The sequence below is a fragment of the Clarias gariepinus genome, chromosome 27 (genome assembly GCF_024256425.1).
Source record: "Clarias gariepinus isolate MV-2021 ecotype Netherlands chromosome 27, CGAR_prim_01v2, whole genome shotgun sequence".
Classification (NCBI taxonomy): Eukaryota; Metazoa; Chordata; class Actinopteri; order Siluriformes; family Clariidae; genus Clarias; species Clarias gariepinus.
In genome coordinates this window covers 13,920,863-13,937,008 of record NC_071126.1, presented here as the reverse complement: position 1 = coordinate 13,937,008, position 16,146 = coordinate 13,920,863, and the positions used below count along the sequence as shown (strand labels likewise).

The window sequence follows — 16,146 nt, the reverse complement described above, 5'->3', positions numbered from 1 at the left end:
TTGAAAGCAGATTGTTCACTCAAGCTATTGACAGTCCTTCAAACTGTGGCAGGTGACAAAGATCTGCTTAAACCAATGAAAACCATTTGTCTAAATGGCATGCATGATGTGACATGCTAGAAAATAAATAAATAAATAAATAATATAGATACAAGAGCTTCTATTCCCTTTCCTCAAACATCAGAATGGGAAAAATGTGATCTCAGGAGCTTTGCCAGTAACATGATTGCTGGTACAAGATGGGCTGGTTTGAGTATTTTAGAATTTAATTAGAATTTTAGCTGGTAATTTACACATGATTTGGTGGCGAAATAAGCATCAGTTCTGAGCAGATGTTCTGCTGACTGAGGAGAATGGTCAATCTGGCTCAAGCTGACAGAAAGCCTTTGTGGTAAATAACCACTTCGTAAACCCATGGTAAATGGACTAAAACAGCCCAGAGTGCATGCCAAACCTTGAGTGAATGGAGTACAGCAGCATAAGACAACTGTGGCCTTTAATCATGTCAGCAAAGAACAAGAATCCAAGTGTGCATAGTATCACCGCAATCCAACAATTGAAGATTGGACAAAGAGGCTTCACAATGCTTAGTAGTTAGCACTGTTGCCTTGCACCTCATGGGTCCGGGTTTGATTCCTGTCTCTGTGTGTATGGAGTTTGCATGTTCTCCCTGTGCTTGGTAGGTTTCCTCCAGGTACTCCAGTTTCTTCCCACAGTCCGAAGACCTGCAGATTAGGCTAATTGGCGGTTCCCAAATTGCCTGTAGTGTAGTTACCTGTGATCTATTACCATCCTGTCCAGGGTGTACCCCACCTTATGCCCTAAGTCTCCTAGGATGATGAGTGAGATGATGACAAACGCTAGGTGATGCTTTTCCAATGTTCAACTATTTAACTTGTTTTAGCCAATAATTATACCTTGTTGGACTAAGTGGATATTAATTTGTGTCCAGGCCTTAGGTCTCAGGACACTACTGTATAGTTATTCAATACAAATACAAGATTTTGTTGTTTGACTGCACAATGTGTGTCTATTTTAGAAAAGAAAAAAAGTAGAAGAAAGGCAAAAACCTTTTACATGTTATTATATCTGCTGTTGTATTTTACTAGCTCCTCAATTACTCCATCAATTTTTCTGAGTTTTAAATGTTGTCCCACGTTAAGTTTATGAAAATCTGTCACTGGGGTGAACTTACAGGTTGGAAATCACTCTTGGCCCTTAATACCCAGGTGTGTGTGATGTTGTAATTGAATGGCACTTGAAAGCGTGATTTTCCATTAGTGAAAATGTCATTAACATTTAATTGGACAGGGTGAGAAATTAAAAGTTCAACAATGGGAATTGACTTCATTATGGGCAAAGTGGTGTATTAATATAGTGCTTTAATGGGGATGCCCTTTGTACACTGCTCTGAAATCTGGCCAACACAAAAACAAGACACACTTACACAAAACACACACACACACACACACACACACACACACACACACAAGAAAGTCCTTTCATATGGAACTTTTAATGTAAAACTATCTATTGTTCTACTGATCTATTGTTCTATATACTGTTATCTACTAACCAGCTATTAATTGTATCACCATGGTGTAATTTCTTTTCCTAAACAGCTGCAACACTCTCTCTCTCTCTCTCTCTCTCTCTCTAACACATACACACACATCTGACATCAATGTCTTGACGGATGAAATAATTTCGCCAGACTGTTGCTGTGACATGACAGCTCTCTAATGTCCACACTGTGACAGCATGTGTGTCCTTCATTTGACCTTGGCCTTGGTAGAAACAACATAAATTTCTTCATCATTCACTGTCATTCACTTCAGTTTTTCTGTTCTGAGTTACAAATGAGTGTATACTATATATTATTATGTCGATTATAGTTATATTACACAGGAAACTATACAGCAAATCACAACATTAATCTTTGATAGGAGAAAAGACCAAGAATTTGAAACACAATGTTTAATTCATTTTAGGTTTTCTGCAGTCAACACTATTCATACAAGGTCAAGAATATACACATACACACCTACCTAGGTTAATACTTCAGTGGCACAGAAAGTCCCAAACTTTCTTTTAATTTGCCAAGCTTCAGAAAGCCTCAACTTTCTGTTAGTGATTATGATTGCCTACAGCTGCTAGCCTCTCTGTTACAGCATGAAAATGATTAATTTGCAGCACTCATTGGCTTGACCAGCACACATTACAGTGGGAAGGTCCAAGCAGCTCAGTACTGATCTGAGAAAGAGGTCAAGAATGTCTCTAGAAGTAATTTCCAGACACGTGCAGATTCCAAGATCAGTTCAAATATAAGCAGAGAAAAAATAGCATTGGATGGTCAGAAACAACCCAGGAACCACCAAGGTAATTAGAAATTATTAGTCCTACTTTACACACTCACTCACTCACTCACTCATCATCTATACCACTTTATTCTGTATACATCCTCCCTGGGGGGCTGGAGCTTATCCCAGGAGACTTAGGGCACAAGGCAGGATACAGTACACCCTGGACAGGGTGCCAATCCATCGCAGGGCACACACAAAACACACTCACATGCTCATTCACGCACTACAGGCAATTTGGAAACGCCAACTAGCCTAATCTGCATGTTGTTGGACTGTGGAAGGAAACCAGAGTACCCAGAAAAAACCCACCAAGCACAGGAAGAACATGCAAACTTCATGCACACAGACCTGCGACAGGAATTGAACTCAGACCCTGGAGGTGCAAGGTGGCAGTGCTAACCACTAAGCCACCATGCTGCCAAGCCTATTTTAGTTTTAAATTTTTTTTAGTCTTTCATTGGCAGATAATTTAGCTATCGTAGAAGGAAAGCTTTGATCCAAAATCAACACTTTCAAACCTTATTAAAATTTGCAGCTGACCACATGGTCAAAGAAAAAGCCTTCTGTAGGTAAGTATTGACTAGATTTTTATGGAAGAGAAAAGTTGAGGGCATGGTGGTGGTATTTGGCTGCATTGTGCAAAGTGAATATTGATAAAAGGCAGGCTACCCCAGAATTCTTCATCAGAAGCCTAAATTATCAGATAGACACATAAAACGCTGACAAAATTTAATATTTCAGTACGTCAACCCGACTGTGAAATGGATAAAGGAGGACTCAAATCTTTTGAAGCCACAATCCTATTAAAAATGTGTGGACTGTGCTTGAATGTCAGCACCAGAAATGCAACCCTTGTAATTGAACAGTACTAATTTTGCCATGATGCATCAAATATCTAACCAGAATTCTGCCACAAGCTTGTAAATTGCTACAAAAAGTGTTTGCTAAAGGTGAAATGTCCTAAGGGACATTTAACCAAAATGTAGGTCTGCTGATTGTATATTTTTAACCCTGTATGTATAATTATGACCAGGTGAAGAGAAAGATGCTAGATTTCTGTAATGAACAGCTACACCCAAGGCTTACAACTTTACACTACATACTTATGTGTCTGGTGCCATTGTCACTCATTTTTGACAGGACACTCCTTGTATCATAACAGGAAGATATTATTATTTTAATAAAATTGGCAAAAGATAAATAAAATAAAATTTAAGGGGCTTATTCAATTTAATTTTTATTTATATAGCACTTTTAACAGTGGTTAAGCAGCGTTATTAAATAAAAAGGAAATTATGTAAATGAGCATGAAATATGTAAGAAAGCAAAATGATCAGGTTGTCCCTGATGAGCAAGCCGATGGTGACGGTGGCAAGGAAATACCACTTAATATTGAGTGGGACCCTGTTTTTGGACCCAAAACAATAATGACCTAATGTCATTACTGAGTAATGTCTCTTATATATGAAAACCAGCAAGCTGTTTCAGCAATTAGAGCTACAGTAGTTCTCATATTGGATCTGACTACATGGGCTAGGCTTCATTCCCCATGTTCATCAGTGAGACTTGACCGCCCATGACTCTGTCACTGCTTCATTGGTTTTCCTTCCTTGGATTACTTTTGATAGGTCCTGACCGCTGCAGACTGGGAACATCCCACAAGAGCTCCAGTTTTGGGGTTGCTTTGACCATGTTGTCAGGCAATAGAAGTGCTAGTGTAGATCAAACTAAGGAAAAGGTTAATGCTGGTTGTGTTAGAAAGGTGGCAAGAAGGGGCGGGTGGTCATAATGTTATGGCTGACAACAAGCTAAAAACTAAGACACGCTGATGAACCAAACGAAATAATTTTAACCCAGTCACTTTGCAGGATCGAATCTAATGGAGTAAGCCTGAGCACAGCATCAACGCTGGCGGCAAGCACGCGATAATTCTTCGTCTTCCGCATGGGTTCGAGTGGGCGGGATTGCCCCGTAGCCACGCCCCATACATACCGACCAATTAAAGAAGATGAAATCTGCTCGGCTTTCCAATTAAGACAAGCCCGGGGGCGCGCGCGTGCGTTCGGGTTCGTCTGCGGGACTGCACGCGGAAAGAAGGTGAGCGCGAGGAGCGTGCAAACGAGCGCGTGCATGTATTTAGATCTGCATCGTTATATACGCTCTAGGACAGGTAGGAGGATTCGGGACGGGAATGCTGCATTGATTCGAAAGCGCTTGCATGAACCAAAAGCGAGAGAAAACGCCGCATCTGAAATGAAATGATGGTCGAATTGGAGCAGAGTGACAGCATGAAGAAGAAATGCGCCATCGCGAAGATATTCAAAGTTCGTAAGAGGCGCGAGCTGCTGTGCGCGCAGGCGGGTTTGCTGTGCAGCCTGCTGCTGGGGGTTTGGACCATGTCGGAGCTCCTCACCCAGGCAGGTGAGTCCATTATCACCTCCCAGCAAACCGAGGTGCTGCTGCTGCAAACCACACACACACACACACACACACACACGCACAGCTGATTCGGATATTCTGCAGAAAAGTGATCCCATTGCTGCACACACACACACACACACACACACACAAGGCTGACTTAAAGCTCTCCATTCTGCAGTGCAATCCGCACTAACATGCCTAACACGTTTTGCATCTGTTCCTGTGCATGCATTTCAAACGCAAAGCATTTATTTATTTATTTATTTATTTATTTATTTTTAAAGATGATCCATAACCTGTACCTTCGTCACGCACTAGTTCGGATGTCAAAGTGAGATAACATTAGTCTCGGTACGTCACTGGGATTAAAGGTGCTGTGCTGACAGATGATCATTCTGATTGTAAAGGTGTTTCCCAGTCCTAGGCACACACATTTTTTGATTAGTGTTGAGGTCTAAATGCACAGATCCTCCATGTAAATGCAAGGACATGTACACGTTCGCAGGAATCTGATCAAATGCTCTCATTTTATATACACATGTGATTCTGTGTGAGTACTGTAAAGGTATTGGTCCTAAATGTAGTGTTAAATTAACATCTAGTAGATTATGTGGATAATGTAGATCCCCTCTCGAGGATCATTACCGTGTCTGCATGCCTCATTGAATCATAGCGCTATGCTGGCGAGGTTAAAGTCCTGGTAGGGGCATTCATGCTGAACAGGTGGAAGGGTAGAGGCCAGGCAATGTTTTGATCTACTGGTCTTTCTAGGTGGCTTAGTGATTAGCACTGTCGCATGCACCTCCAGGATCTGTTCAATTCCTGCCTCGGGCCTGTGTGCATAGAGTTTATATGTTCTCCCTGTGCTTGGTGGGTTTCCTCTCTGCACTCGGGTTTCCTCCCACAGTCTAAAACATGCAGAATTAGGCTAATTGGCGTTCCCAAATTGACCATAGTGTGTATGAGCGTGCGTTTGTGCCCTGCGATGGATTGGCATCCCACACCGCGTCATGCCCGAGTCTCCTGAGAGATTTCTGCGCCTCTGTATGCAGGATAAAGCGGTATAGACATAGTGAGTGAGTGAGTGATCCTTCTAGGTTGTGCTCTTGGCACAGGCCTGTAATGCTTAAATGCTTCTTTCTATGAAAAAAAAAATCAATGAAGGATATCGAAACAACAGTACTGGACAAGTTTCCAGAGTCATTGCAAGATACTTCAATCAGGAGTATGATAGGCACTCACCATTTACTTTATTAGGAACACATGCATGTTCATGCAGTTATTTAATGAGCCAATCATTTGACAGCAGCACTATACACAAACATTATACGGATACAAATACAGGTCCTGAGCTTTAGTTCACATCAAACATCAGAATGGAAAAAAAAAAATGTGTTTTTTCTGTAACCATGGCATGGCTGTTGGTGCCAGATGGGCTTGTTTTAGGAATTCAGAAACAGGTGATTCTCATGGTATTTTCACACACAACAAATCTCTGGATGTTTCCACCGAATGGTGTGAAAATAATAAAGAAAAATATGATGCAATAATAAAAATAAATGTGAGCAGGGGGTATGCATGCTAAAACATATTATTTAAGAGAAAATTACCAGGTCTGATAATTACTGGGCGCCGCATGAAGCCTACAGTATAGTAACCCAAATAAGCACTTGTAACAACCGTGTTGTGCAGAAAATGATCTTGGAACACACAACAAATCCGATCTTAAGTTGGATAAACAATAAGAAGACCTTGTCAGCCAAATCACAGAGATCACACTTTTTCTTTATTCTGATGCTTAATCTTGCATATCCAATGAGTGAAATGCTGTAAAATTATCATACAAGTTCATCACTCACTCACTCATCGTCTATACCGCTTTATGTCGTATCCTGAAGACTTTAGGCATGAGGCGAGTTACATCATGGTCAGAGTGCCAATCTATCATAGGACACACATATACTCTAGGCGATTTGAGAACACCAATAAACCTAATCTGCAGGTCTTTGGTCTTTGGGAGGAAAAACCCAAGTACCCGGAGGAAACCCACCAAGCATGAGGAGAACATGCAAACTCCATGCACACAGACGGAAATCGAACCCAAATCCTGGAGGTGCAATGCGATAAGTTCATGTTTGTCTAAATGCATTTGCAGAATATTTATTTTTTTTAGGGTTGGGCTAAATGGTTGGAAAAAATTATATTATACTTCTTAGTAGCAAAGCGCTGACAATGTGTACAACATAGATAGGGGAAAAATACACATTGTGCACTTATCCCATATATCAACATTACATCATTGTTTGGAGCACAGATCTTAAACCTCGGAGAATATTTGCAAATCGTAGCTCGAAAGTTTTGGAAAAATCTTTAAGTATAATGCAAGATCTTTGATACTCTGAGTTTTGACACTAGTGTTGTATGGAAAATAATGAATCAGGACCGAGTTTTTTATGGGGTTCAATCCACATGGCATTTGTCACCTGCCACAGTCGGACAGATTGTCAATAGCTCTAACGAAGAATTTCTCTGACAGGGCTGATGGCACTTGGCACTTGCTCTCCAGGCACAGTGCACTTGTTTTCTTAGTTTATAGTTGTAACTCTGGATGGGTCAGAGCAGAATGCTTTCTTTATGCTTGTGGAGTTCTGCTTTGAGTCTGTACTCTTGCTGCAGTGTGTGTGAGAACAGTGGAGCTGCATGGTATTGAATTATTACTACCTGCAGTGTCGCATGAACACGTACGCTACAGGAACATGCTGATTATCATCTGGAATGTACAACATGCGCAGTACTGTTTCGCATTGTTAGATGCTTTAATGCCTTACAGGTAGAAGTGTGCTGATAGCTAGAACTTGCCTGTCCAGTGTTGAGGAGCATTTTAACATTTTATGAGAGCAGCGTTCTTAACATAGACAACAGTCTTCAGTTGGTCTGTGTTGCTGAGAAACTGCAACAATAGGTGGAGAACTATGCCCATTTTATTGCTCATCTCCTATGCCACAACTTTAGTCTGTGCTGTGAATTAATATATAATGGCTATTTACATGACCTTTGGAATTTGACTATTTTAAAGCACTCGTACATAATCCATTTTTTTATTCCTTAAATGTTTACTATATTAATTTGTTACATAAATTAATAATACCAAAGTGTATATTGCGAGTTTGCCTTGATCTTATTTTTTAGAATTTTTCCAGATTTTCTCCCTAAGTTGGTCATGGCAAATTCCTCCCCGTCACTGGGGGCTTCCACATTAAGGCTACTACTACCATTCAGCTGTGACAGACTATCACGTGTTTCCTCAGAACCGTGTAACACCAGCCGACCGCATGTTTTCGAACTGCTCGCTCACGCACCGTTAGGGGCGGAGTAACACACTCGGACACTCGCACACTTCCGCGTGCGCGAGCTCACAGAAGCCCCTGATTGGCTGTAGAGCCGTGATTAATGTGGGAGCACAAGGCACAAGGTACCTCTCATTCCCTCCCCTCTGAGAGAGCTCGGCCAATCAGCTCTCTAGACCTCCGGCTGTGAGAGGTAACAGCTAAAGCTTTTTTGCTAAGGATGTAATTCATAACCTTCTTGTTAGGAAAAAAGTATTTTGTAACTTACAGTATACAACAGCTACTTCTGATTAAGTAATCAGGGCCTGTATTCACAAAGCTTTTTAGATTTCTTTTAGAGAGCTCCTATCTTAGCTTAAAAAGTCCTAGTTGGGAGTCCTAGACTAAAAGTGATTTAGGATAACTTTTCAGAGCAACTCTGAGTAAGGAAAGTACAAAAAAACTTTCTCAGTGAGGAGGTGTGGCTGACCCGGTTGCTAGGGATGACGCAGCAATTCAAGAACTGTGATTGGTTGATTGCAGGACAGTCTATTTAAGTTCCACTTTTGGATGGTATGTAGTCAACAATCCAAAAGAGATGTAAGGGAGTAAAAGAACAAGAAAACCAAATTGGACAGAAGACCAGTGTTTACTTTTGTTTAATGTTTGGAGAATATTTCTATATCTGTTATAGAAACTCTTAAGCCTCTGACAATTGTTAAAAGCGCTATACAAATAAAATTGAATTGAATGCAAGTCCTGCTCTCTACTCTTAACAATTTTTACCTAAGCAGCTGTTTTTAGGTCTAAGATGTTTTGTGAATTATTTTCATCTTTACTAAGATTTTGTCCTAATTTTAAAGAGAAGAAAAAAAAGTCATTATTCTAAGAATTTCCTTAGAATTTCATTACTAGGAGTAACTTTTAGGCTTAAAAAGCTTTGTGAATACAGGCCCAGATTGTCACTGCTGCTGTGTAATTTTCACACTACGGACAATAAATCTTAAATATTTATGGAAACAAACCCTGATTTCATTATAAAACATACTATTAAAATGTTTATAATTTGTAAATAAATTATTTAATGAATTTACACAATGTATGAATAATTATTATTATTTTTTTTACTAATTGCTAGCCTATATAATACTAAGAATTTCTTGATTAAATTAAAATTATAAATAATTATAAAATTGTCTTGTGATGTCGTCCTTGATAATAATGTTAATATGATGAATATATAAATCCTTTTTTAAGCTCCCTTTCCCCACACGCTGTAGCGAGAAGTAATTTTATTCCCTTTTCTGGTGAAGTGGAGACCCATTATTCACTCCGTTTGCAGAACTGAGCAGTTTTGCTCCATGCGGTTTGGAATCTCACTTAACATGGCTGAATACCTCGTGCAGTATACTTAAGGCTTATAAGAACACAGATTTTGTCTCCTTAGCAGAGGTGGTAAACTTTAGAAGTCCTGCCATGTATTTGATCCATTTTTTAAACCGTCTGGTTCTAATCAGCACAGCTTTCAACCTGGTAGGTTCGCACTTATTAGTGACATCACCTGTTTTGTGTTAGCAGAATAATTGGTTAAAGAAAGAAACAAATAATGATCTATTGATGATGAATGGTGTTTGTGGAACTGTCGCATAGAAGCAAGATTACATTCGAGGTTGTGCTGTTGTACTGAATATCAGCATGGCTGTGCTAAGCCCAGCACTGAATTAGGTCCACTGAAAGATTGCATTCAGCTGCCAGTTAAGTGTGCAAGTCACCCATTCGAAGGTCATGTGATCAAATCCCAGCATGACCAAACCAAGCATGAGTCATCCTTGAGCAAGACCCTTCACGTCAATTGTATGCGGTGTTAACTAGATGTACTGTGGTACATATTATTCTATAGCATTTAAGAATTTATAGTTTATTTATAGTATATTTATGTACTGTCAATTTTACATTACTTTATTGCCAATTTTGTTGGAAATGACGGTCAATTCTATAGCAGGTGACCACATAAAAAAAACTAAATAATAATCCTTATGATGCAGGTAATAAATCTTATGCTGCAGCGTAGTGGTGGGCAATTTTCTACCTCGATAACGATATATATTACAATATAGCAATTTGTATCTGAAAATGCATAAATAAAAATTCAAACACAAAGAAACTGTTTTACATAATGTAATTTTATTTAAACTGTAAATTGAGGTTTGCCGCATTTTTTTACTTTGGCCATATTCGTTTGGATGCTTCGATTTCAGATGATAGAAAAGGTTTGACGTGTTTCCACCGCTAGTTAAAACAGTGCACTTGCATACCTTGCAAATCACGTTCGTCTCATTCGTATCACTTTTCTTATACCCAAACCAATTCCACACCACAGACGATCCACCTTTTTTCTTTACAATCTCCTCGTTGTTGGTTTTGTCACATGTAAGCAAACTCACTGCTGCTGCACCGTCTTCTTCCATTGTCGAAGTGTATGTGAAGCCAAACATATCAAAAGTGGGACGAAACCGTGGCACCCGATTATGCCGGCGAGGGCAGTGGACAGCGCAGCGCAACTATCTGGATAGCGCAGAGATGATCTGGTTTATTTGCGGACTAAGTTGAGCAGCGCTGCTCGAATCACAAACCTGCGCGACCCACTGTTTTTTTTATTTATTTTTTTTATTTAAAAACAATTTATTTAAAATGTCAGGACTGTTTAATATTGTTTCCTGGTTTGTACGTGTGCATCCCAGCGGGGTAAAATGTATTTTGATGGTCGGCGTGGTCCATTTCTACCAGAGTCGCGCAGGTTTGTGATTCGAGCAGCGCTGCTCAAGTTGGTCCGCGCTGTGTGATCCACCGGGTCTGGATATTATTTTATCCAGGTCTGCCCTCGCCGGCTCAATCGGGTGCCACGGTTTCGTCCCACTTTAGATGTGTTTGACTTCCCATAGAAGTGTATGTGTATTGCGTGGTTATGTAACGTGCAACTTCACGTGATCTCAACCGCGATTAAGACGATAGATCAAATTTCTACCGGTTAACCGTGTCTACCGGTATATCGCCCACCCCTAGCTGCAGGGTATTTTTAGTACGTAAATACTGTATTGATTATCCTGCAACAGTCAGGTAAAGTTATTTATGTGTCCTGAAACTGGAAAGTACAGTGAAACCTTGAATTATGAGCATAATTTGTTCTGGGAATGGGCTCGTATTTCAAAACGCTCGTAAACCAAAGCGAATTTTCCCATAAGAAATAATGGAAACTCAAAATATTTGTTTCACAGCCCAAAAATATAAATACATAAAAATAATTAATTCAAAATATAAAGTAAAAATAAAACAAAATAACCTGCACTTTATTAAAAGAAAAATCTGACAGTTAAGTGTTTCCGTTTATGCGTGCAGGCACTGTTTTGTGTGTGTGTTTTCTGTGTGAAGCTAAAGTAAGAGGAGAGTAGGAATTAGACCCCCTTTCCCTCTTATCGTCTTACACAGTAACCTTTCTTCCTCTCTTATTTAAGTTTTTCACACACACACACACACACACACACACACATAAACGGAAACACTTATTTTAATTTTTTTTGTCTTTGAAAAATATTTGTTAATCTGATATAATGTATTTGTAAGATCCTGTACGATCAAATGATCTTTATATAATTAAAATAGGGTTTACCGACTTACATATGCCTGTATGCTACAAAACCAGAATACCATTTTGCAATGAAATATGAAGCTGTTATTTTTTAATCTTGATTGTGTTGTTTTCCAAAGCACTGGAAGCCAAAATGGTAATAGAAAACAAAACTTGAGTAATCGAGCCATCACCCCTCCCGTTTATTGATTATTTTTCTGTAGTATCATGTCTCATTGTGTTTTATTTCTTGCATTCAGTGCGAGCTTATTAAGTTTTAATAAACAAATACAGCTTGTGCAGTACTAGATTATCTGAAATACTGGTTTGTTAAAAAGGGTCGTGTGTGTCCAATTTGCATATTTATAAAACAAAAACAAGATTTGGATGACAAATTCAACTCTAATTCTTCTTTTTTGAATCTCCCAGAGTATCACGTTATTTTGTCTCATGTGAGAGACGAGATCAGAGGTCAATGATGCTGCCTCTCTTATGGATGTACACAACATTACACTTGGATTACTTTTATTAGTGTACTTTGTCAATTAGACACACACACACACACACACACACACACACACACACACACACACACACACACACACACACACATTAACAGTTGACATTGCTTATTCTGCACAGTGGGGGGAGAAATACTGTAGAGTTCAGCCAACTAAGAAAATTGAAAGGTTTAGTCGGTTAAAAAAAAAGAGATGAATCTCTATGTGCATGTGCTCTCTCTCTCTCTCTCTCTCCTTGCTTTCACTTGCTCAACTTCCAATATATTGTATACTGTATGATTTGCAGATGGTAGTGAACTGCCAAAAATATGTGGGACAATCCCAGAACTTCCGGGAGAGGTAGGATGTCTTCTATAGCTTCCTGAATGTGGAAAAAAAAAAGAGCTGTGTTCATTATGATAAAACCACATTATACAGCAGATGATATCATGGCGAGAATGCTAACTTTCGCAGGAGGAAATGTGGTATTGGAATGCAAAGCATTTATCACCAGTAATAGTTGTGTCTTTGTGTGTACTGTAATGGTGGTGTGATGAAAGGCGCTCTGGGTGCATTGCCGCTTTTCAGCTCTCATGATTGCACTCATAATGATCCGAAAGCGAGGGATCAAAGAAGGGAAAAATGTGCACACCCAATCCTCACCCCCCTCTCCCTTCGTTTCTCTGCCTCAGACGAGTTCTGTCTGACTGTTCCTGTTTGTATCTGGCCGAAGGTAATAACCTAAATTCACCTCTCCGATGATGGCCAGTTGATGGACACAGTGACAGCAGGGTTAAATTAAGCTGGATATTTGAATGCCATTTTTCTGGCTTACACACATCCCTTTTCCACTGACCGGGTCAATGGGTTCTCCTGCACTCAATTTTCCAGCAGCTTCTGAGCCGACTCGGGAGGAGATAATATTTTCCCGATATTTTTCACGTTATTAAACGTTACCTTTTTCTATGAAACGGCATAAATATTTAATAGTCTAAGATCAAATCTTTTAACGAGATTTTCCCATAGACAAGTGCTTCTCATAGTGTGGTGTATGAAGCAAAACCATAGGGAAATAATTTTTATTATTTTTTTTATTTTATTATAGGTTTAGATAGGAGAAAAAGCTATTAAATTTAAAGCTATCATATTAATTGATGATTTGTTTTTCTTTATAAACTAATGTCTGCTTCGACATTTTAAAACAAACAAACAAAGAAAAAGATTAAATATTCTAATAAATAGGCAAAACAGTATGAAATATTTGAGTAGTTGGATTATCACTCTGACTCACTTATCATCTATACCGCTTTATGATGTGTACAGGGTTGCGGGGAGGGAGACTTGGAGGGGGACTATCCCAGGAGACTTTGGTCATGGTACACACTGGACAGGGTGCCAGTCCATTGCTGGACCCCCGCCTCCTCCCCCCTCTACACACATACACACATGTGCACAATGTGCAATTTGGGAACACCACTTAGCCTAATCTGCATGTCTTAAGACTGTAAGAGTAAACAGGACACCAGAAGGAAACCCACCAAGCACATGCCAGAGAGAACAAGTGAACTCCATGCACATAGACCTGATGCGGGACTCAAACTCAGATCCTGGAGGTGTAAGGCGACTGTCCTAACCAATAAGCCACCATGCTGCATAGTTGGATTACAGGAGGGCAGTGTTTTTCTTGGCATTATTAAAACTAGATCATTACTATAAACTTATCAGTTGTTATAGCCTGAAATATTCCAGAACTTTATCATAAAGTAATCCTGTAATGGTAATTCCAAACAGGATCAAGGACACGGGGTAATCTCTGATGCATCATTCTGTGGAGCTGTATGAAGAGTTTTCTTAGATCAGACACCACCATTCAATTATTTTTTTTTTTTTTATTGACTCACAAACTGTCTGTACTGTTCAGTGTTTGTGTATTTGGCGACGAAATAACCCTGCATTGGTTTGATTTTTGTAGAGAAAAATTTAGTGCATATTTCCCTGCATGCTAACATTGTGAGAGGTCATGACATGGACATCGGTGGTGATTGGCATTTGTCCTTGTGTCTGTGTTGACCGGACAGCTGTTTTCTGTATCAATCATTATTTAATCTGTACTTTGTCTTTATTGATATTTATCATGTGTCCCTGAGGTGGACAGGATGCCGGGTTGTGACTGAATTTGAAACAGGATATCGGTCCATATGGTATAACTGGCAGCTGTGTTTGTGTGTCATGTGGTGCTAGCCAGCATAATCCATATTTACCTACTTTAATCAGTTTGGCTTGCATATTTAAAATGTCTTGGCTATGTATAGATGGCTTGTCTTTTTATTAGAGGTTTATACTTTTTATGAAAGTATATTTCATGTTGTATAAAATGAGATTTATTGCCCAGACCATACTGAATTCTTTCTGGGCATGGTTCAATCCACGAGCTGTACATTTCTGTAGCATTTTTATTTTTTAGACATTGGGAAAAGAAAGGCATCACTATTTGCCCTTTTTAGCAGACAATGTTCTATGTGTATATGGCAAGCATGTATCTGAAGAAAAGAAAAATCTAGCCTTTTGAGGAAATGACTCAATCAAACATAGCAAAAGGAACAAATTTGTGAGAGACCGATTGATATGTTTAGTACAACCCCAAATCAGAAACCACTCCACCGCTTGGAGCCAATCGCCAGGGGACTCCGGGTACTAGGTGGAGCACACCTCGCACAGAGTGCCAATCAATCATAGGACACAAGTATTTACACATTTACTTGCATGCTATGGGCCATTTGAAAACGCCAGTTAGGCTAATCTACATGTCTTCAGACTGTGGAAGGAAACCAGAGTACCTGGAGGAAACCCACCAAGCACGGGAAGAACATGCAAACTCCAATCAAAAACCAGTATTTATAAATTATCTTTGATCTTAAATTCCAATGTTGATTCTGGCAACATTATTTAAAAAATTGAGTCAGTAACGCATTTACCACTTCCACCATACTTAAGAGATGTTTAGAGACTTAAGTGATTAGACCTAGAAAGGTTCATGACTTATTTTGTCCTGATTTGCAGAAGTCCAGGTATTTCTTCGTCACATTTTGTTTCAAAATGGTCAGCACTGCTAGCAGGCCATTCCTGCACTTGCACGGTTTCCCTCCACAGCCTTGACTTTTTTTTGGAATATGTTTTTGCATTGTCTTGTTGAAATACTCATGGGTGTCGCGGAGGAAAGATTTCATCTTGACGGCAGCATACGTGGCTCAGAAATCTGTTTGTACTTTTTTGCTATCACAGATCAATGTCGGTGGCACTGAAACAACTCTACACCACGACAGACTTTTGAGGTGTTAAAGCATCCTCCCTTGCTCCATCGAAGTGTCAAGTAAAGACAGCGCTGCATCCGTGGATCGCAGCTCAACTTAAAACAGTTTTAATGGAGAAATACGGAAACTTTTTTTTTTTTTTTTTAAAGCAAGGAGATTATATCAAAAATTATATATATTTTTTTGTAACAATAATTAATATAGATTCTATAGCCAGAGTGCAGATAATTTTGGGCTCACCCTTGTAAATGTAAAAATTATTTATTTCTATGAAAATATATGATTTATTTATTTATTATAAGTGGGGTTTGTATTTGGACCGAATATTAAATTCGGCAGTAAACGGCGTAAATGTATGAAGTGAATGAATGGGGTGAGTGAGTCACAACTGTACATGCTCTCTTGCTCAAAGGCTGCCATTGATACATTATGCATAGGGTGCATTTATCAAGCCTGACTTTCACCCACAAGTGTCTTATGAGTTTCTCAAGGCAGGGCAACAGAAACGCAGACATATTTAATTATTTAAAGAGCCGTTAATATTTCTGCTTTATTTTAACTTTGGTTGGACACACTGTGCTTATGGCACCCCGAACAATG

The 16,146-nt window shown here is 39.3% G+C and overlaps 1 protein-coding gene across 1 annotated transcript in view; it reads left to right on the top strand.

The window, feature by feature from the left end:
- Positions 1–4,421: 4,421 nt before the first annotated feature.
- The window catches only part of slc24a4b (solute carrier family 24 member 4b), a 60,627-nt gene continuing 48,902 nt past the window's right edge, over positions 4,422–16,146 (top strand). The window contains exon 1 of the mRNA XM_053489406.1: positions 4,422–4,784. Coding sequence (XP_053345381.1) covers positions 4,622–4,784 — 163 coding nt within the window. The 5' untranslated portion in view covers positions 4,422–4,621. The remainder of the gene's footprint in view (positions 4,785–16,146) is intronic.